This window comes from Glycine max, chromosome 6 (genome assembly GCF_000004515.6).
Source record: "Glycine max cultivar Williams 82 chromosome 6, Glycine_max_v4.0, whole genome shotgun sequence".
Classification (NCBI taxonomy): Eukaryota; Viridiplantae; Streptophyta; class Magnoliopsida; order Fabales; family Fabaceae; genus Glycine; species Glycine max.
In genome coordinates, this window is record NC_038242.2 from 37,062,072 (window position 1) to 37,087,039 (window position 24,968).

Consider the following 24,968-nt stretch of genomic DNA (forward strand, 5'->3'; position numbering starts at 1 on the left):
GATATAGGAGAACCAGAGAAAGTAAGTCAATGAGTTAATGCATATGATGGCAATACATGCATTGTATTTATAGAAAAAATCTAACAATAACACATTTCAGTTGGTGGATTCTTAGCCATTGATTTTGTCAGTGGGATCTTGGTCGTTCAATGTGCGTTGCTCCAATCGATGATATCTAGACCGTTGATTTTTTTGGTGGGATCTTGGCTATTCAATGTGAATTTCTCTAATCGGTGATATCTAGGTCATTCATTTTTTCATTGGGATCTTGGTCATTCAATGTGCGTTGCTCCAATTGGTGATATCTAGGCCGTTCATTTTGTCGGTGAGATCTTGACCATTCTTTCTTAAGTGTATGTGACAAATCATTAAACATTATAAATATAATCTGCACTGAGGTAGTCTGATTCATCACCTCAATTAGAAACCTTATTGTTACCCTAAACCCTAAACCATGACTTCATCATCAGTCAATGCAATTGTGTATTACAATGACACTATCACAACAACTAAACATGGTTCAATGTTTGTAAGCAGTTCACCAATGATAGTTCAACTTGATAATATAATGTTACTTGATGCCTTTAAACAAGCTATTGGAAACAAGATTAGTCTACCAAATGGTAAAGTGGTCAAGGATATTATAGATTTTCGATTACCTGTATCATCTGTTGGTGATTATGGCCAATATAGGGCATGCACACTACACAATGATGAGGATGTAATGACTATGTTTTCTATGTTCGAGCAACTCTCCAACCTCACATGCCTTAAGTTATATATTACCACCGTAGATAGACCCACACAAACATGTGCACATCCACCACCAATTTTTGCAAGTTCTTTGAATTTGGAGTGTTTGGATGAATACCTCGATGAAGCAATGAACCATGAATCGAGTTTTCAAGAAATCCCCCCCCCCCTCGAATTTAATTGATTGTTATTTTATTATTTAATGATTTGTAGTTGTTGATAACTGCTATGTATAGGTATATTTTGGGATTATCTTATATAAGAATTAGTAATTTTTCTCTATTATTTCTTCCTTTTTGTGCAAATAAGTGGAATTTTAACATCAATTAAGTTTTTGTGTAGAAAATACTAAAAGTCGATGAATTTATGATGCTTGGTGAATAATTGGTGAGAAAAAAACAAAGTAAAGCCCAAGAAGCAAATTCAAGATCTCAAGCTGCTCGCTTAGGACGTCTCAGGCGCTCAGCGTGATGCACAAGCTCAGTGAGCAACCCACGCTTAGCGCCAGGAAGATAATTCTGGAAAGTGAAGGTGCTTAGTGCGAGACATGCACTAAGCATGGATACCGCCATACTCGCTAAGCGCGACAATCGCACTTAGTGCAAAGATTGCATGAAAACCAAGGTGATTTGCACCTATAAAAGAAGGAGAGAGAAAAAGGAAAAAATACACAGAAAATTCAAGAAAATACAATTCCTTATAGAAGACATAGGCTAGAAGAAGGAGAAGCTAGCATTAGAAGTCATTCCTTTCCTCCATTCTCTTTCTCAATTACCCCCTTTATTAAATATTTCCCTCTTGCAATTGTAAAGCCTCTTATGGCAATGAGAGGCTAAACCCCCCTTTTGTTGGGAACTTGGCAGCCAACTGCTTTTGATGTAATTTCTCTTCCTATCTATTATGAATATTACTTTTACATTATCCTTTCCTATGCCTAATTTTATTGTTTATGGCCTGATTACCCATTTGCATGGTAAATTTTCGAGGTATCATTGGGAACTGTTATTTTCTAATAGAACTGAGAAAGGATATCTAAATAACTTCATCACTAGGGATAGGTTGATTTTATTTAGCTTGTTATACATCTCTATTCTTAATGTAATTTAACTATTTTATCCATGCAAAGGGATTTGGGAGAGAAGATAGATAAGTTAGGCTCTTTCACTTTAGGGATCTTCATTAGAGTATATGAGTAAATGCAAGTGTAAAATTGGAATAAGCATGATTAGAAAAAAAAATCATTAATATTACATCAAGAGTAGCTCAGGTACGCTAAGTTCCCAACATTACCATCTTCTGAATTTCCTTCTGCAATAATATTAGGTTCTCTAATCTTTTCTATTTTAATTAATTAAATTACTTTTGTTTTCTCTCTTGTTTATTTTAATTTAATTTATGTCAATTTATTTTACTATTCTTTTCCAAACCTTTTAAACCAATTTATTTATTGCTTGAAAAATTATATATTCAGCTACCTAAGTACAAACAAAGTTCCTTTAGATTCGACACTCGGACTTTCGTTTTAACTTTACTACTTGTGACAATTTGGTGCACTTACCAATCGTTCAACAAGTTTTTGGCGCCATTGCCGGAGACTTTGTTCTTTGTACTTGATATTTATTCTAATTTTAAATTTATTTTTATTTCTCTTTACTTGTTATTTTCCATTTTTTCAATTTATGTTTAAATTTTCAAAATAAATAAATAAATATAAAAATAATTTTTTTTCCAATTTTTCTTTATTCACTCTTATTTCTAATTTTAAATTTTTATTCTGTGATAATCTGCTTAGTATTTGTTTTATTTTTCTTGTATGCGAGGAAATAGCCTTGTCTCATTGGATTTAGAAATTGAAGCAACTTGCAGAAGAAACAACGTCGCAAGAAGGAAAAGAGAACAACAAGAGGTGCAGGACACTAGTTAATGTGTTTGTGGGTTGAATCGTGACCCAAAATTTCTATTAATGGCTTCATTGAAACAAAAACTATGGGAATGAACTATTATGTTAACAAAAATAGCTTATACAAATAAAAATCTAAGCGCCCAAAGTTGCCCTCATGGATTGAAATCTTGAAGTTTTAGTATTTTTTTTTTGTCACTTCGTTAATGCGTTGGAGGATCGAATGAGAATGAAACATTATTTTAACAAAAATAGCTGCTACAAATAAAATCTAAGTGTCCAAAGTTGCCTTCATGAATTTAAATCTTGAAGTTTTAATAATTTTTTCTTGTTTTTGACCACTACTCTTACCTTTATCACTCATTCTAGATATCGGTCCATATGCCTATGCCACAAAACCTAACCCTAGTAATTGAACCATGGATAGTAACCATAATCCTAACCCTAGGTCAAAGACACTTTACACTAGTGCGTCAAGAAATCCAATGCTTGAAACCCTAACCCTAGTAAGGGAATCCAATGCTTTACACCAGTGCGTCAAAGACACTTTTACTTTATGCCAGTGTGTTAGGGAATCGAATGCTTCAAACCCTAACACTAGGTCAAGGAATCCAATGCTTTATGCAGTGCATTAGAGATACTTTTGCTTTATGCTAATGCGTCAAGAAATCCAATGCTTCAAACCCTAACCCTAACCCTAACCCTAGGTCAAGGAATCCAATGCTTTATAGCAGTGCGTCAAAGACACTTTTACTTTTTGGAAGTGCATCAGAGACACTTTTGCTTTTTGCCAGGAAATCCAATGCTTTAAACCCTAACCATAACTCTAGGTCTTAAACCCTTAACCCTGATCCCTATATGTAGAAGTCATATTACCTTCGTTTAACACATATGCACAACACTTTCTTTCTCTATTAATTTCTTCCAACTTTGCAAATACAAACTTTCTATCATATTTCTTTCTCTATTATTACACAACATATCTTCATCATCTATCAATTGGTTAGTGTACTACAATAGTCAAATAATCAAAACATATGAAGGGGATATGTTTCAATGCCCTCATATGATATTCTTTCAAACAAAGTGAGACCTCACACTTGGAGCTTTAAAAAGAAAAATCCACCAAAGGCTCTCGCTTTAACCACTAGATCAAGTATGTGATATTTTGAAGAAGTTGAGCCTGTTTCACCAATAACAACCATACCATCATACTACATACCATGACACATGCATAATTTTGAAGAATTAAATTTTGAAAATTTTGAACACGGCTATAGCTTGGATCACGAAGAAGTCCACTATCTGGTTGGGACTTTCTTTGAAGGGATGCGTTTCTAACAAAATAAGAAGTGCAACATTCTCTGTAGCAATATTATGTGAGCAAAGGAGCTAATTGACACAACTATCAAACTCAACAAAGTTAATTGTCATTTGTTATGACGATAGTTATCAGGTGCAAGGCATCATACATCCTTGCAAGTAAGCAGTGAGAAATAAGAAAGCTTTGTGAACCCCAAGCATGTTCAAATCCATCAATCTCACAAGATCATGCAAAGTTGCAGTATATTCTCATCAGTAAAAGCATCCACACGTTGATTGAAAATGATCCATCAACTTTAGTGGCAGCCTTGATATTACACATCAAAAGCACTGAAAGATACATTACCACGTATGGGAAAACATGGTTCCACCATTTACTGAGATTGTTGCAAGCTATGCAACAATTTCTTCTTGTTATGGTTGCGAAGAAGGAAACACTACCAATGCCACCGCAAGGAAGTCAAACAGTAAAGTGTTTCGTAAAATTGCATTGTCCTTTTTGGAGTTCCAGATCATGTATCGATGGGTTTCAATATTGCAAGCCCGTGGTTCAGGTTGATGGAACATGGTTGAACGATAAGTACAAGGAGGCCCTCCTTATGAAAGTTGACAAGATGACAACAATAAAATCCTTCCAATAGCCTTTATCATTGCTGAAAGTGAAACAGTGGAAGCATGGCTCTTCTTCCTCCAAAATTTAAAAAGGCATGTCACCCACAACATGATCTATGTTTGATTTCACATAGGCACAAGTTAATAAAAAGTGCCTACTCAAGACCTAATAATGGGTGGATGACATAGAATTTTTTGCATGTGTTCTACGTTCGACACATTGCATAGAATTACATGAGGAGGTCAAAAATAATGACATCAAAAACTAATTATCAATATGGGTGAGTTCCAAACTTCTTTCTCTTCATATTAAATATCACTTCATTTTGCATTATTCACAATATTGAAATTCTCTGTTTATAATTACTTAGCATATGTAAGGACAAAGCCTACGTTCAATCACCACTACAACTTTCAAACGGAGGAAACAAATGGTCATCGCATAATTAATTGGCTCAGTGAGATTTCGCACGAAAAATGGACTCTTGCATGGGATGGTGGCCGATGATGGGGACACATGACTACTAATATTGCCAAGTTGATTAATTCAATACTCGTGAAATCAAGAAATCTACCAAAAGTGCACTAGTAAAATCAACATATCTAAGGTGTAATGCATTGTTCAACAAAAGAGGGAGAGAAGTCGCCAACAATGCTTGCATCTGGCCAAGTTTATATGCAAGTACTAAACAAGGCAATCGAAGATGCACAAAGAAAGGCAAAAACTCAGATTGTTCTTGAGTTTGATCGATGTGACACACGGTTCTTGGTCTAGGAGATAATAAACCCGAGAGAGGTTTCGTCCGCTGGAAATTTCACAGTCAGGCTAGATGAAAGGTGGTGTGACTGTGGAAAATTCCAAAAATTACACATGCCTTATTCTCATGTTGCTGCTGCTTGTAAGCATGCTCACCATGAATACAGAAACAACTACATACATCCTATGTATACGTTGGAAAGTGTCTCCAACGTAGCATAATCAATTTTTCCTACAACCTAACAATCTGCTATTTTGCAAAAACTAAATGATAAATAAATAAATAAAAACTCATTAGTGCCAAAGACATCAACGAACACACACAAATGATCAAACTCAATGGTGATGGTTCAATTTGGTGGGAGGAAAACCCACTTCTATAAGGGAAAATCAACCTTGATGTCATGGAAGACGGGGTGAGAGGAGAGTTGTGAGTGAGAAGAATAGTGGTTGAATGGGTGTTGGATTGAGGTGTGCAAAAACCGATTTGGGCAAAAAACCTAATTGAACTAGTTTAAACAATTTGGTTTTTAAATCAAATTTGAGAATTGATTTTCGAAACTAGATCGGTTCCAAACTGGTTTTAAAAACGAGTTTGGAGACTGAACTGATTTCGAACTAGTTTTAAGAACTTAAACTAGCTTACAAATTGTTTTTTTTCTTTAAAAAAATCCAATTTTGAAAAAAAAAATTGGTTATAAGTGAACCGAGCTAGTTTTAAAACAAATTTGTTTCGAAACAAATCGATTTTAAAATCAGTTCGGTTCAAATTGAACTTATTTGAAAAACCAGTTTGATTTTATTTAACCGAACCAGTTCAATTTGGTGTAGTTTGGAAATGGTTCGGTTCAGACTAGTTTATATGCACACCACTCAATTGAAAGATCCCCTATATCGATAATACACATTCCAGTTTGGGAATGTCCGATGCCAAAGTCATCGAATGGGTAAGTCGTCAATTCCTAAAACGGACTATTTAATGTACTTTATCCGCCCGTTGGGTTACGGGTGGGTATTTTATCAGAGGTTTTGATTGTATCAAATCTACTTCTGTGTGATTTTTGTTAAAGCATATACTCCGGGAGGGTGCAGGGCGGACGATGGATACATTGGCAAGGGCAAAAATGTTTTTTGATTAGTTTTTGCAAAAGCATGAGGTGGGAAGAGCATTAAGCTGGTGAGAATAGCAACATCCATGTGGGCTAGTAAATGACTTTGGTTAAAACTTTACTAAAACCATAAATAAAAAACTAAAAAATTCACTAACGGCATATGTTACTTTTGCCCTCCTTTTAACTAAGTTTACAATTTGTTTCTTAATTTTTAAAAAGACTATACTATTCCCACCTTTTCTTCAACCCCTCTATCTTTTAAAATTTATCAGCCCTACTAGTAGACAACATTTCCCTTTCGCACCTTTTCCTTCGCTTTCCATTTTTTCACCCTCTTCCTTTCCGGCTTCACACTACCTTTGCACTCGCTTGACTCCCCTTCTACCTAACTTTTGCACCATTTTTTAGCTCCATTTGCAAGTAAGCTTTGTCTTTTTTCCTGCACTAGTGATGCAACCAAAACTTGTTTCCATTTTATATCAATACACATAATAAATTTTCATTGTATACTAAGGTTTGATAAACAAGAAATACTTGTTTTACCAAAAGATTTTTTTAAAAAACTCTTATTGTTTTTTCTAATTATTATTGAACAAATGCATGCACGATACTACGTATGTTAGTAGGTGATCGTATAGATGATTGAATAGTTCTTAAGAAGACTTTGACGGGGGAGATATGTTGAAACAATGAAACCAAATACGAAGTGTACGCTTCTAACCCTAAAAGGTTTTGTTAATAATAAAGGCTAGGCTATGAAAAATTGTGAACCAACTAACAGTGTGTTTACATGTGCAATTATGTTATATTAAATAAGATCCTTCATGAGAGGAGTCAAGCCTAGAATTTTCTTCTCCTCTTGGTGCATAAACCCACTGCCATGCATTACATCTTGAATACTTTTTGAGGCTTCCTTTATGAAAGGCTATCATTTTTTGGGAAGTTTGGTATTTGTTACTTCCAACATGCTTGCCATGAGAGGTTAGGCCCATGTTAGCCACTGTAGCGTATGATACTCTGTACTCCTTGTACAATTTTGTGTATATCTGTTATTAGTAATATAATCATATATTTGTCTTTTAAAAAAATCCTTCATGAATTTTTTACCTTTTTAAGAAATTGATTTTGAAAATATCTAGGTTTTCTTAGATAAAATGATTTCACTAAAAGCAATGCACGTACATTTTTAACAAGAGTCTGAAATATCACTATGATATGCTTTTATTGGTGTTTGGCAGCATAAGGGTCTATTATTATTGATATGTTTATTGTGAGTTTGGATAGTCATAAGTGGTGTTGGAAGCTCGAGTTTGAAAAGAAGTCGAATTGCAGAAATTTACAAGTTGACTTAAGCGAAAATACTTTAACTTTGTAAAGCGAAAAAAAGTTATCTAAACTGTTTTAAGAATAAGAAAAATTAATATAATTTGTAATGATTAAAATAAAAAAAAATTATAAAAAGTAAAAAAGCGCTCTAAATTTGTAACAACTAAAAGCATATTCAAATCTTAAAAACTTTAAGAAAGAATTTATAACAATTTTAAATAATTAAAATTGATAAATTCAAAATTACAAATTTAATCCCAACTATTTCCAATTTTAAGAAGGTCCTATAATAATTTTAAAAGTTTGAAATTCAAAAATATCTATAAAAAATTAAACAATTAAAATTTGTAAATTTGAAATTATAAATTTAACCCCAATTGTTCCTAGTTTCAAGAAGACATGCATAATGATTTAAAAAATAAATAAAATTTGAATAAAACTTTTATATGAAATAATTAAATTTAGTAAATTTAAAATTTTAATTTTTATCCCAACTATTCCCAATTAAAAAAATTATAATATTCTTCGAAGAAAGTTTAATATTTTAGAAAGCATTTTAATAATAGTTTTTAAATAATAAAAATTAGTAAAATTGAATTTAACTTTTTGTCTGCAACTATTCTTACTGTTAAGAATAGATTTATAACAATTTTAGAATATTTAAAATAGAAAAATGAGTTCAATAATTTTATATAATTCTAATTACTAAATTTCAAATTACTAATTTAATTTGTCTTCAGTGTAAAAATATTTTGTATTATATATTCTTGAATTTGTTTGAAAAATAATACATGATAATTATAAGTATTTTGTATGAAATTGTTGGATAAACTTTAGCTTTTATACTTAATTTCCCCTCCTGTCATCTGAGTTTGACTCTGTCCATGTCTAGGGGTTAACTATTTTTTTCCTACAAATATTTGTTACATATATATGCGATGCAACCAAACCAACATGAATTTAAATTGTGTCTTTATACAGAATAAAAATAAAAATAACGTACTACATAACAAAAACATAAAATATGCAACCTAGATAGTAGCCCACAACTAGGTATATATATCTTCCCTTGTGTAGGTCATTCAAAGTCTCACAATTGGATTAATTGACCAAATGAAATTGATATTAATTTTGACAAGTATCCCAACAAATGTTTCACTCCAGATTCTCGTACCTCTACTGCTTTTTATTGGGATATTCAGCAAGCTTCATCCAAATTATTAGAAGAATATGTTTTGTTATAAAAATGGTAACATGATAAGCTAATTCAGCACACCGACAAATGCAAAATTTATTCGTCCGGACGTACAAGACACTATTTTTAAAAATCTGTAATAGCAACCTTTAAAAGTTATTATATATTATTTTCACTTTCACTATCAAGGCAACTGGCATTGGCGTGGCATGTTCACTTGCTTGAGGGCATAAACCAAGTTCATGCACTTGGAATAGGAAGAGAGCAATTGAGGTTATGAGCCATCTAATTCTTCAAACAGATTCGGTGAAGGGATTCCAACTTCATCATTGTTTGAAATAGTTCAGTTTCATGAGTAAACCAATATATGAAATCCAAGGATGCATGAACTTAGGCCTCAACCGCCAATTTTTTATGCATGGGTGGGGAATATGTTGTCACCTTCCAAACGACACATCCACTGATCATTGACGTAACATATACAGTATGTAATTAATTGTTGTGATCTTTCCAATTAAAGTAAGATTAGCTATGTTTAAGTTGAAGCAGACAAAACTATATATCACAAGTTAATGAAATCAAATCAATAATAATGTCCATTAATTACTTAATTAACTTGTCTGTTGCAATTTTATCAGACCCGTCAAGGCAAACACTGCTTAAAGATTATCTAGGATCTTGACTAGATGGATGAACACAAATTTTTAGGTTTTTCAAGTTTCAAGGGAATCTAAATGAAACTTCGTAAAAATTGAAGTTATGACAAGAGTTCATCTAAAGGGAAAGAAAGAGAGAATATATATATAGAGGGGGGCGGGGGGTAAGAGGGAGAGAAAGAGAGTTATTTTTAATTATCTCAATTAATTTTTTCTTATTTTTCTCATCATCCTATCACATCACTTAGCACTCTAGGACCCAAAGTTAGAGAATATTTAATTTAAGGAATAAAAAAATGATTATTATTATTATAAAAAGAGTGAAAAGTTAAGGAGAGAAAATTTAAATATATAAAATTATTAGAAGGAACAAAATATGCATATTATATATATATATATATATATCATTTCATAAAAATAAGGAGGTGCAAATACACCTCTTGTGTGTAATGTGAATCCGTCGCTGCTTAGCACATTCATTATTATTTTTTACCTTTTCTATTCCTCTTGTCTTTCACCCAAAAAATGGGGTGAATCCTTATTTTTTTTTTTCGTTTGTGTACATGCATCATTCTACAAATCGTGTCCCAAATCAATTTAAGAGATTCACATGAATTACTAGTACATGTATTATCAAATCACCTATTCCCGTTTTCTGTCTCTTTTTTTAGCAGGTAATTGTATGTGTGGATGATATTTTCATGTCACAAACACTCTATATTAACATTAATAAATAAATAAAAGTTATTTCTTTTATCACTTCTTATCTTTTATTATGTACAAAATTTTCTCATTATGCATCCACTAGCATGGTAGTATCCATCCATTCATAATTTTCCTTTTCAAATTCCTCTAATTAACAAACAGCACTCCAATAAAAAAAAAGACTAATAATCATATGACATGTCATTTTTAATTAGAGTTGAAAAAGGAGGGAACAAGAAACGGGAGAAGTGGTTTTAATCCTACGTACCCATATAGACAATTCAAGTTAGCCAGCAAGCCTTTGCGTAGTATTTACAAAGACTTAAAGTCCTTAAACTCTTTGTCACTCAATTTGGTGGGGCTCTTCATGTCTATCAACAAATCTTAAAAAAAGCCTTATAAAACAATGAGCACCCAAGCTTTCTCTTATGATAAACACACACATGGACACTTTATTATTCACACACCACCAAACTCCAAACCCAATCAATTAACCTCATTGTTCCAAAGCTTCAAATTTCAAGTGACTCCACCCCAATGGGGGATTTCATCTTCTCCTTCAAAACACAACAACAAGAACATCATGCACACCACCAAAGAGCAAAGCATAACAACAACAAGAAGAGGCTAACCGAGGACCAAGTTGCAATTCTCGAGAAGTGCTTTTCCTCCAACATGAAGCTCGAACCGGAGCAGAAGTTCCACCTTGCAAACCAACTTGGTCTGCCTCCAAGACAAGTTGCAATTTGGTACCAAAACAAAAGGGCACGATGGAAGACCCAAAGCCTTGAGGTGGACCATGGTGTGCTTCAGGCAAGGCTAGAGAATGTGGTGGCTGAAAAGAAGCAGCTAGAGAAAGATGTTGAAAGGCTCAAAGCTGAGCTTAAGAAGGCTCAAGAGATGTTGCTTATTACCAATAGTGTCAAAGGTGGAGACCATAATAATAATAATGCTTGTGAATTTTCAACTTCTTTTGAAGAAGGAGGGAGTTCTGGGGTGGTGCTTGATGATGCCACTTATCATCATCATCATGAGTGTTGGCAAAGTGGTGGTGAGGTTATGCAGGTTGAGGAGCTCTATGCTTACTTCGTGGGTGCAAATTATGGGACAGGCTTGCATGAGAAAGGGCATAAAATATAACAAACTTTTGCTAGTTTGTACATTTTATTTTTGTTATGTCATTCAGCAGCAGGGTCAAAAAATTGGAATTTGTTAATTTACAATTTTGTGTCATGAAATATATTGTATAAATCCATGTCCATATGTCACGGTGATGAGACAAAGGAGACTGGAGAGTACCCTTTAACGGGAAAAAAAAAAAAAACTAAAATTGAATAATGAGCAATTCGGTGACCCTGCATTGCATTTTGTACCTCCTTAGCTGTTTTTCGTGGATGCTTAATATTTAGTAGTGCAGTGGCTCGATCGCAGCATGTTTTAATTATTAATAAGATGAATATACATAGTAACTGGTTTAAATTTGTTTGAGATATACAGTATTTTTTAATTTATAAGTAAATTTAGATTAACATATATATCTTTTCTAGAAATGTTTGTTTATTTTAAATTAATTAAAAATTCTGAATGTTTTTTAATAGTTACTACACAATGTCTATCAAATATTCTTCCATTTGTAAATTTGATAAATTAATGTACGTTATTGAAAAAGGAGTAACGTTTATGCATTAAATATCCTCAACAATGATATATACATAAAAAAATAAAAAGAGAAAGGAGAGAAATGAGTAATAAGATAAGTGATATAATGGAAATAAAGCTATTAAATTAGAACTCAAAATAAGGATTTAGACAAAAAAGATAAACTTTTGGTCAAACCATGCTTAAAGCTTTGAAAGAAAGAAGAAAATGACGACCACGAAGACTAATGCTGGTAGTAGTCTTCAAGTGCGAATCATATCAATGGAAGACAAAAGGTAACAAGAGGCGGGCGGGCACTTATCAAATTATCATGGGGATATATTATTTATATACAATAAATTTTTATGATATACTTTTTCTTCAATTTTTTTCATCACATTCATTTTTTCTTTTTCTTCCTGTTCCAGTTTTTTCTTCTTATAGTACATTTTTTTTTATAAAGAAAGCATTGTGTATATACAATTTCTGAAAGACATTTTGCAATGCCGATAACGTATATCACGTCTTGCTGCTTCCGAAAAATAGGAGACAAGTTGGAATTTTTACGGGGCAATTTTCCCCCTTTTCATTTGTTATCCTTTAGATTTAAAAGATTCTTAATTAGCTGTAAGAAAAGACTGGGGAAAAAATTCGGACTTTATGTTTGAAGTGGAGATAATGTAAACACGTAGCGTGTAAGAAAACAAATTATTATTGATAAATTGTTTGATCTTGTTTTGTTTTTAAAAATAACTGTTTATAATGTAACCTTTTTTCGTTTGTAGTTTTCCTTACTTTTCCACCTGATAAAAAAATAGTCATTTTTATTATATAAAAAGACAAAGAGAAGAAAAGATTACAGCTATTACAAAATAGGTGTTTTACGACAAGATTTTACATCGTTTGTTTAACAACCCACTTAAAGATATGGTGTCATTTCTGTAATGAAATGAAATATTTTTACATGAGCTATAGCAAACCTTTTAAAAAATAATAGCAAACTACTGCTTCATTGGAATGCATTACTTTTACCCCTTCCTCCCTAGGCCCTAGCCAACATCGTGTGTGACATGGTCCTATGCTTATCAGGGCCAAAATTTTGGGAGGACAAGCCTAGACTGCTTCTTGCAGGCTAGATTGTGGCATATAAGGTCAACTATTGCTCTGCATGATGGACTTCTAGCATGTAAAAAAAACGTTTCCAAGTTAAAAAGCTGTGCATATAGTCATTTACCAGCCAATTCAAACACATGGTAAAATGAATTCCCAAGCAACTAAAATGTGAAATTGAAGCCGCATTAATTTTACCAAGATTTCATTGTCAACTTCAAGCTATAGATAAGGAGTTCACATTATCAGAAATAATATGTATGACATGTAAACCTATTGAATATATGATAATAGAGACTTACCTCATGAGTTTGTCAACGCATGTATCTACTATTAAATAGTAATAAGGGATAGTTTGTTTTGATAATAATAGTCGTGAAGTTGTGACATATAAAAATATGTATAGTTTTGTTTAAAAGACATCACTCATGCCTACACAAGATACATTAAGATCAGAACATTACATTAAAGTGACTAACAGAAGGAGAAAATAAAATGTGCCAACAATTATGAGCAAAAGTACCAAAAAGCATATAAAATTTCTGTTCACATGAAATTGGGAACATCATGTGTGACATGGTCCAAAAACTGGTCTAGATTTTTGCTTGAAACGGAATTGTCATCTAATAAAATTTCAGAAACATTAAATTTCAGGACTTCTTCAATAAACTACCTTCTGAATCTGAGAGACAGGAATGTGGGTCTAATCCAATGTTGCATCAGTGTTGTGACACCCTCTACCCCGACATATAAATACATAAAATATATAAAAAAATATCGGTAATCAAATTCACAGGGGTAAAAGGTACACATTCACTTCACTATTATCAATTAAAACTTATTAAAAATATATTCGGCTCGAAACAAGGCCGTCAAAATTTACAAAAATATTTTGTTAAATCAGTGAGAAAATAAAATAAACTAACATTATGCAATTAATATAAAACTTATGCCCCACTGTCACATCCTATCAGAGCATTGTGTCCCGACGTCCTTCAGCACAAGGTTCCTTTAAGCACTTCACCTAGTCATCTGCTCCCCCGAACACAAGGTTCAAGATCATCACAGGATCCAAACACAAACAACAAACCGGGAGTGAGTTATCACATTCCTAACTACTAGAGAGAAACAAAACAACATATAGTAGCCAAATACAATTTACTTAGCATATCTCACATTATTTCATCACTTTGTCATTCAAAATTCACTTTTCATCTGTCAATCACACTTTTCAATCATCAATCACATTACACAAGAATCACACGTTCTGATCAAGACATAATAACACCTCAATTTCATAATGAACAATTAGCAAGCGCATGAGACAATTTATGCTAAGACTCAAGCCTATATGCAATGTGGTACCATGTCAGTGAAAAACCTCGTCGGGCGCCTAGGAGTACATGACAAGACAAACCACACAATAGTAAGTCAAGTCACTCTCACTAGGTAATATCATAGGGAGACCAGTCAAGGTCACAGTGTTTTACGAGAATGCTCCAACCATATGGGATCAACATAGGCTTAAAGGAGCACTCAAACCGTGTGACCCCCAAGGCCTACACTCCGAAGAGTCCGTCAGGGCCTCTCCCTCCTGATTCAGGTCCAACCCAGAAAACATTTTAGCACACAGAAAACATTTTAGCACACAGACTCTATCTATGAACTGTACAAAACACACGACTCCTCAATTGTTCTCAAAATAATTTTAACTCGTCACCCTTTAAGGGTCTTATCATTAACTCGTCGCCCTTAAAGGGACTTAACATTAACTCATCGCCTAAAAAGGGACTTAGCATTAACTCGTCGCCCTAAAAGGGACTTAACATCAACTCGTCGCCCTAAAAGGGACTTAGCATTAACTCGTCGCCCTTGAAGGGACTTATGATCGTGTGATTATACAATTCATAGTTTACAACTCAATGCACATATATATCTCAATCATATACATACTCAATTTATCACATACACTTAATCCCAATCACAATGGTATAATCTCAATTTAACATGTTATCACACCTCATGAATCATATACACTTTACCTATGAACTATGTAATACACACATCTACTCAATTGTTTTCAAGATCATTTTAACTCGTCGGGTTCCCACAGTGGATCCCATCACAATACTCGTCGTCCTTAAAGGGTCTTACAATTGTGTGATTGCACAGTTCATAGTTCACAACTCAATACACACATCTCATCTCAATACACATGTATTTCATCATCCGTCACATGTTCAATTTATCACATACTCACAGTTTAAATCATCATTTCATAACCTCAACATAACAATTTATACAAAAGATTTTATCACAACATGGAATGTAAAACCTCTGAAATAGTTCCTCACAATTGTATCAAAATCAATTAATCAAAATCATGGGTTAACACAAAAACATCAAGAGCACTCAAGTTTATCAATCAATTCTCATCAAGACTTCAATTGGTACATAGAACATAATAATATTGTATTCATAATCATAAAGAAAAATTATAATTCAATAAACATCCCAAAATAAACTCAAATTTAATCCTCTAAGGATCCTTACACATGTTCATTCTAACCCTCAATTGTGATAAACTCATCCCTTACCTCTGAGCGGACTCACGTGTCTTCAGCTAGCGATAGTAACATCTCCAGTGCTTCCCTGAGATTCCTTCAGTTATTCCTCCGACTGCTCCGATAGAATTCCCAAACGTCAGAGAGACGAAGAAGAGATTGAAACCTCCACTTGTACTGTCTTCATGCGATTCCTTTTTCTCCCTCCACAATTATTATCTCGAAAACCCCAACGGTGGAAGTGTGCGCAATTGAATTTAGAACAACATATCCAAATTTCATGAAAATCCAACGATTAACGAAACTGAGATCGTAGTTTTACCGAGACAGTTTTGGGTTTCTGCGGGAAAATAAAAGGATACAATGCGAAGTGTATTTCTCTTAGCTCGGACATAATATCGAATTCCCAACGGTGAGAATGTTTGGAATTGGGTTGCGAACGTGGTGCTCAAATTTCACGACGATCCAATGGTGAATGAGTCCGAGATCGTCATTTTTCTGAGACAGGTTAGGTGGCCTGCGGGAAAAAGAGAGGGTTTTGAGAGAAAAGAGAAAAAACGAAATTGTGAGGCAGAGGAGGCTGAGGAGTCAGTCTGAAAACTGACCTATCATGTTGCTATTTATAGCTAGGGGCATTTTCGACCTATTATTTACTCTATTTATTTATTTATTATTTTATAAAAACAAACTTTATTTTATTCTCTATCAAACAAATAAATAAAATACCCTTTTTATTTTCTCTCAAATCATTATTTTAATTAATAATTATATCTCCTTATTTATTTATTTATAAAATCTCATCATTATTTTTAAAATTCTATTTATTTATAAATAAAAATTCTTTTTAATCTAGTTTACGAAAATTGGGATGTTACAATTCCACCCCTCTTAAAAGAAGTTTCGTCCCCTTGCCGAAAGATCAAGAAAAAGATATTACACATATAACTCTTAATATCAAGTTGTGTACTCTGTTGAAACACTTATCTGTGACTTCGATCATAAGAGTCTTCTACACTTGACGATAAATATGGTGATCCTCGTTCCCTCAATGATATTTTTTCATGAGTTAAGTTGTGTCGTAAGAGTAACATCTCAACGATAATAGAATGTAAATGACATACTATTTAGAGTAGAATAATATCATAGGAGACACTAATGACAATTTGAAATGAACAACAAACACAAAAAGATGCGACTGATCACATGGTCGACTCTTTTTCAGACATGAGACAGTTCAAGAAATTGTAACAATTCCACTCTAAGGTTTGCTACCTGATACTTACTGGGTGCTAATTAGATAAGCAATATAGATTCCTCCTCACTTTTGTAAGTTTGTTCACCTTGGGGTAATCTTCACACATTTATACTCATCATGTCACCCTATAACTTTGCACTTGAAGTTGAGGTTTTAACTGTTGTTTACGATGTCTAACTCTATAACTAGGACACCAGCTATATCAACGGTTTCCTACTCAAGCTCTAACTACTAAGCTAGTTCTAACGATTGAAACTAAACTCATAACAAGATTCTTGAGAATTTTACCCGTCTCTTTTATCTCAGATTCAACTCCAAAGGTCCTCACGATGTATCAAACTAACGGTAATGTCTCTCAAAACATTATGGTGAACACCATGGTTACCTATTCTAAATCACACATACCATAAATCTTTTCATAAGTCTTAAGTTGTCAAGAAAACATCGATCACTATTTGTCCTCCTACAAGCACTCTTCTAAACTTGAAAATTATTTCAAATACTTTACTACTCCAATAAGGACCTACGCGGCTAAGATAGACTCAACGGTTTACAGTGGTCGAATTCTGTATGAACTTATGGCTTACTCCTTACAAGGATCTCACTCAAAAACTTAAACTTACTTGAGTCATCTCCAACAAGCATTAAGGTTAATATAATGAGCCCTAAAATGACCTTTTGGTTCGACTACTAGTTAAGAGCATTTCATCTTAATCTTAGGTTTCCTCTCATCTCAAAACAACTTCTGTCCAAGAAGGATTTGCAGTTATCTTTCTCCTAGACGTAGCATACTCTAAGGGTCATCTTCATCTAACTAAAATGCATAACAAAACTCTTAGCTCGAAACATGATGCCCAAGGGTCTATAACAACCTTATAATACACATCATAGTTCAACTTAACTGGAAACATACTAAACACTAATCATCAAAACCACAACAAGAGCTAACTCAGGGTGGGAGATCCTATCACGTATTCCACGAACACACATGGACATCAATCATATTATGACATGACCAGGTACACATAGAGGTCACAATAGGTACTAAGGTATTTCTTAAAGCATCCACAAACTTTTTCCATATTAAGGTAAAAAGAACTAATATTTATCTTGCTAATCATACAACTATCATCAATAATCTTTTAGGTCACCTACCTTACGCAAGAACACTCACTCTTGAATCCTTCTATGCTTAACAATTAATGTCTTACTAACTACCTTACTTTCTTCTTAAGGTTCCACATTAAACCTCTTAACTATACTTCATAAATTTTCCAACTACATTATGTTCTCAAACAACTCTACACTAGATATTTCCCACGAACTACGGTTACAAGTTTGTATGGGTACTACACTTATAAGATTCTCAATCTTGCACTTAGGTGGTAACTAAGCATATCCTCAAGGAACACAAGTACATGACTTACTAAGTTTGACTATCGTCTATGGGTAACAAAGATAATGCATACTCAAGTGGTTCCCTTCGAAACATCTTAACGTGATTAACAAGGACGAAGTCTCTCTCTATTCGTAACAGAAGTAACAACATGACAGATTATCAAGCAGTTTAACTAGACATGATTGGAAGATGAGCAACCCATAGCAAAATGAACACTCAATTGATTAGAAGACAATAATTTTAAATCAAGAAGGATTACTCATCCAGAATCAACAACAAATATTCCAAATGAATTCTAGAAACGAAAATATAATCACAGTGTACACACATATGGAGACATCAACTATCGCTTGATTGTGATAGAAACATTAATAATCCAATTGTTTGATGTAGGCTCATAACACATAATGAATTATACTCAAGTTTGCAAGTGAAATCGAATTACTTGACTTAAGCACGCAGCACAAAGAATAGTTTGCACTAGAATCAGAAGGTACGGTCAAAAGAGTATTCTGTATGAAATATATCTCAATACAATTCCTCGAACTATAGAGTATCAACATTGCTAAGAACAAGAAATCACGAACAACCATTCTATCTATACAATCAAGGCAAAACACCATACTACAAACATACCTAGAATTATAAGGTTCTTATAGTAAGTATACAACGTACATATAAGAAGTAAGAATTAAATAGTTCATAAAGATGTATTAAGGAATCACAAACTTCAACTACTACATTCGTGACTACGCACAAAATAAAGGGAGTTAAGTAGTCATGCGTTTACACATCAAGACAGAAATAAGTTTATTAACAACATACGCGCAGGAAGATAAGGGCTCATTAAGGCATTATCCATCAATATCAAGGCTTCTTGCATCACCTAACGACTTGCCATAATGTCGAACCGCACTTCATAAATTATAGAGATGGCCAGTCTCATAACTCATGACTCAACAGTGGATTTATGGTATAACAAACATTAAGGATGCAAGACACATATAAGCATTATTATTAAGTCTTATTTAATCATGTAGGAGAAAATAAAAATAATAATTCAAGCATATTCAACAAAACTAGTCATAAGTAACCACACAGAGTGCACACCAGAATATTATAAGCACATAACACACTGGCCGAAAGGTTCGACCTGCTCTGATACCACTAAATGTGACACCCTCTACCCCGACATATAAATACATAAAATATATAAAAAATATCGGTAACCAAATTCACACGGGTAAAAGGTACACATTCACTTCACTATTATCAATTAAAACTTATTAAAAATATATTCGGCTCGAAACAAGGCCGTCAAAATTAACAAAAATATTTTGTTAAATCAGTGAGATAAAATAAAATAAACTAACATTATGCAATTAATATAAAACTTATGCCCCACTGTCACATCTTATCAGAGCATTGTGTCCTGACGTCCTTCAGCACAAGGTTCCTTTAAGCACTTCACCTAGCCATCTGCTCCCCCGAACACAAGGTTCAAGATCATCATAGGATCCAAACACAAACAACAAACCGGGAGTGAGTTATCACATTCCTAACTACTAGAGAGAAACAAAACAACATATAGTAGCCAAATACAATTTACTTAGCATATCTCACATTATTTCATCACTTTGTCATTCAAAATTCACTTTTCATCTGTCAATCACACTTTTCAATCATCAATCACATTACACAAGAATCACACGTTCTGATCAAGACATAATAACACCTCAATTTCATAATGAACAATTAGCAAGCGCATGAGACAATTTATGCTAAGACTCAAGCCTATATGCAATGTGGTACCATGTCAGTGAAAAACCTCGTCGGGCGCCTAGGAGTACATGACAAGACAAACCACACAATAGTAAGTCAAGTCACTCTCACTAGGTAATATCATAGGGAGACCAGTCAGGGTCACAGTGTTTTGCGAGAATGCTCCAACCATATGGGATCAACATAGGCTTAAAGGAGCACTCAAACCGTGTGACCCCCAAGGCCTACACTCCGAAGAGTCCGTCAGGGCCTCTCCCTCATGATTCAGGTCCAACCCAGAAAACATTTTAGCACACAGACTCTATCTATGAATTGTACAAAACACACGACTCCTCACTTGTTCTCAAAATAATTTTAACTCGTCGCCCTTAAAGGGACTTAACATTAACTCGTCGCCCAAAAAGAGACTTAGCATTAACTCGTCGCCCTAAAAGGGACTTAACATCAACTCGTCGCCCTAAAAGGGACTTAGCATTAACTCGTCGCCCTTGAAGGGACTTATGATCATGTGATTGTACAATTCATAGTTCACAACTCAATGCACATATATATCTCAATCATATACATACTCAATTTATCACATACAGTTAATCCCAATCACAATGGTATAGTCTCAATTTAACATGTTATCACACCTCATGAATCATATACACTTTACCTATGAACTATGCAATACACACATCTACTCAATTGTTTTCAAAATCATTTTAACTCGTCGGGTTCCCACAGTGGATCCCATCACAATAATCGTCGCCCTTAAAGGGTCTTACAATTGTGTGATTGCACAGTTCATAGTTTACAACTCAATACACACATCTCATCTCAATACACATGTATTTCATCATCCGTCACATGTTCAATTTATCACATACTCACAGTTTGAATCATCATTTCATAACCTCAACATAACAATTTATACAAAAGATTTTATCACAACATGAAATGTAAAACCTCTAAAATAGTTCCTCACAATTGTATCAAAATCAATTAATCAAAATCATGGGTTAACACAAACATCAAGAGCACTCAAGTTTATCAATCAATTCTCATCAGGACATCAATTGGTACATAGAACATAGTAATATTGTATTCATAATCATAAAGAAAAATTATAATTCAATAAACATCCCAAAATATACCCAAATTTAATCCTCTAAGGATCCTTACACATGTTCATTCTAACCCCCAATTGCGATAAACTCATCCCTTACCTCTGAGCGGAATCATGTTTGTATGTTGTGTGTTGATGTATCACCCAAAGGAGAGCATCATTATACATTGACTGTTATCTGAATGAATCATATGTATGACATGTGTTTGATGTCTCAAAACACTTATGTGAATTTTAATATGAAGAGAAAGTCCATTATAAAACTTGGGAAAGATCTAACTAACTCAACCTAATGTTGATAAGAATGACTGTTGCAGACAGTACTAAGACAACTCTCCCTAAAATCGAAAGTGTTGAAAAGTTTATGGGATTAGTGGGAGAGCACTCTCAAACAGCTGATAAGTCTCTTGTTGGGACATTAATGAGTACATTGACCACCATGAAATTTGATGGTTCACGTACTATGTATAAACATGTCATTGAGATGAAAAACATTGCAACAAGACTTAAGACCTTGGGAATGACTATGAATGAGAACTTCCTTGTTCAATTTATTCTAAACTCATTACCGTCTGAGTATGGCTCGTTTCAAATGAGCTATAATACCATGAAAGTTAAATGAAATGTGCATGAATTGCATAATATGTTAGTTCAGGAAGAAACAAGGCTTAAGAATCAAGGAAGTCACCCAATCCATTATGTAAGCCACCAAAGGAATCAAGGAGCTGAAAAGAAATTTATGAAGAAGCATGATAAAGGCAAAGGGTCTTTAAAGATCAATGACGACTCTTTGCAAATCCATAAGAAGGTATCAAAAGGCAACAATTGCCAATTTTGTGGGAAATCTGGACACTTCCAGAAGGATTGCCTAAAGCGTAAGCCTTGGTTCGGAAAGAAAGGTGAGCTTAATGCTCATGCATGTTTTGGATCAAACCTAACTGAAGTTCCCCATAATACATGGTGGATTGATTTTGGATGTATGATTCATGTTTCTAACACTATGTAGGTATTCCTTACAATCCAAACCATAAGCTCAAATAAGAAGTTCATCTTCATGGGGAATAGAGTGAAAGCTCCAGTGGAAACAGTCGGGACTTACTGTTTAAAACTCGACACTGGGCATCATTTAGATTTACTGGAAACTCTTTATGTACCTAGTTTATATAGGAATTTAGTTTCATTATCTAAACTTGATGTTATTGGATACTCTTTTAATTTTGGTAATGGATGTTTTAGTTTATTTAAGCATAATCATCTCATTAGTATCAGTGCCCTTTGTGATGATTTCTATAAATTGAAATTAGATGGTTTGTATGATGAAACCATTTTAACCCTGCATCATAATGTTGGCACTAAACGTAGTTTAGTGAATGAACGATCTATTTTCTTGTGGTATAAACATTTAGGTCACATTTCTAGAGAAAGGATTGAAAGATTAATAAAGAATGAAATTCTTCTTGATCTAGATTTTACGAGTCTAAATATTTGTGTGGATTGTATTAAGGGAAAACAGACAAAACATACAAAGAAAGAAGCTACAAGAAGCACTCAGCTTCTTGAAATTGTGCATACTAATATTTGTGGACCTTTTGGTGTTAATTCTTTCGAAAATGAAAGATACTTTATCACCTGATTTGATGACTATTCATATTACGGTTATGTCTACTTACTGCATGAGAAATCTCTGGAAGTGGACGCCTTAGAAATTTACTTTAATGAAGTAGAAAGGAAATTAGACAGAAAGGTGAAAATTATTAGATCTGATAGAGGTGGTGAGTATTATGGAAGATACGATGAAACTGGGCAACATCCAGGTCCATTTGCTAAGCTTCTTCAGAAACAAGGCATCTGTGCACAATACATAATGTCTGGTACACCACAACAAAATGGTATATCAGAAAGGCATAATAGAACTCTAATGCATATGGTTAGGAGTATGTTAATCAATTCAACTTTACTCGTATCTTTGTGGATGTATGCCTTGAAAACTATCATGTATTTATTGAATAGGATTCCTAGTAAGGAAGTTCTAAAGACATCTTTTGAACAGTGGACGAATAGGACACCTAGTATAAGGCACCTACATGTTTGGGGTTGCCAGGTAGAAATAAGGATTCATAATCCGCAAGAAAGAAAATTGGATGCAAGAACAATCAGTGGATATTTCATTGGTTATCTAGAAAAGTCAAAGGGGTATATGTTTTATTGTCCTAATCATAGTATGAGAATTGTCAAAACTAGAAATGCAAGGTTTATTGAAAATGGTGAAATCGGTGGGAGTACAGTTCCACGAGAATTGGAAATTAAAGAAGTTAGAGTGCAAGTCCCTTTAGCTTGAGCCTCTAACAGTAAGGTGATTTCTTCTTTAGTTATTGTTACAAACAATAATGAAGAAGCACAACACAATAATGAGCCCATGATACATAATGGACATATTATGGAAGAACCGCAAGAAGTAGCGTTAAGGAGGTCTCCAAGAGAAAGAAGACTAGCTATTTCGAATGACTATATGGTATACCTACATGAAACAGAAACAAACTTAAGCATTAATGATAATGATCCAGTTTCATTTTCACAATTTGTAAGCTGTGATAATTTTGAGAAGTGGTTAAATTTCATGATGGAAGAGATAAATTCCATAGAACATAATGATATTTGGGACCTTGTAGAATTTTCAAAGGGTTGTAAGAGAGTTGGTTATAAGTGGCTCTTCAAGACTAAACATCACTCTCATGACAACCTTGAACGTTACAAGGCTAGACTTATTGCTAAGGGATTTACTCATAAAGATGACATTGATTATAAAGAGACCTTTTCACTGGTCTTGCAAAAGGATTCTTTTAGGATTATCATGGCATTAGTATCCCATTGTGACTTGGAGTTACATCAGAAGAATGTGAAAAATGTCTTTCTTAATGGAGATTTAGAGGAGAATGTTTATATGGACCAACTAATAGGGTTTTTAGTTGAAGGAAAGGAACACATAGTGTGCAAATTAAAGAAATCAATATACAGTCTTAAGCAAGCTTCCTGCCAATGGTATTTGAGGTTTAATGATGCCATTGCTTCTTTTAGATTTAAGGAAAATATTTTTTATCAGTGTATATATCTGAATGTCAGTGAGAGTAAGGTTTTTTTTTTTAATTCTATATGTTGATGATATCTTTTTGCAATTAATGATCTTGGTTTTCTTCGTGAAACTAAGAAGTTTCTCTCTAGCAACTTTGAAGTGAAAGATATGGGGGAGGTAAACTATGCGATAGGGATAGAAATATTCCATAATAAATCACAAGGATTGTTAGACTTATCTCAGAAAGCATATATCAATAAAGTACTAGAGAGATTTAGGATGGAAATGTGTTCAACATCACCTGTTCTAATTCAGAAAGGAGACAAATTTAGTCTTGCACAATGTCCTAGAAATTATATGGAACGAAAACAAATGGAAGTCATTCTGTATGCATTAGTTGTTGTTGCATCTACCCCGAAAGATGAATTTGTAGTATGTTTTGAGGCTACAATTCAGGCTAATTGCCTGCGGAACTTTATTTCAGGGCTTGGAATTGTCAACAATATTGATAGGCAGCAGAAAATGTATTGATATAACTCTGCAACAATATTTTCTCTAAGAACGACAAGTACTCTAAGGGTGCTAAACATATGGAATTGAAGTACTTTGTCATGAAAGAAGCTTAGAAATAGTGTCAATAGAATATAGTAGCACAAACCTTATGATAGTTGACCCTTTGGCAAAGGGATTACTGCCAAGA

The 24,968-nt window shown here is 33.7% G+C and overlaps 1 protein-coding gene across 1 annotated transcript; it reads left to right on the plus strand.

Annotated features, from left to right (window-relative positions):
- Positions 1-10,754: 10,754 nt before the first annotated feature.
- Positions 10,755-11,692, plus strand: LOC100781030 (homeobox-leucine zipper protein ATHB-52). The gene has a single exon (XM_003527170.4). The coding sequence runs from the start codon at positions 10,877-10,879 to the stop codon at positions 11,477-11,479; it is 603 nt and encodes a 200-aa protein (XP_003527218.1). The 5' UTR covers positions 10,755-10,876; the 3' UTR covers positions 11,480-11,692.
- Positions 11,693-24,968: the final 13,276 nt, after the last annotated feature.

Excerpts from the sequence above, each read along its gene's own strand:
- LOC100781030 (XM_003527170.4), top strand. The coding sequence starts at position 10,877 with ATGGGGGATTTCATCTTCTCCTTCAAAACACAACAACAAGAACATCAT.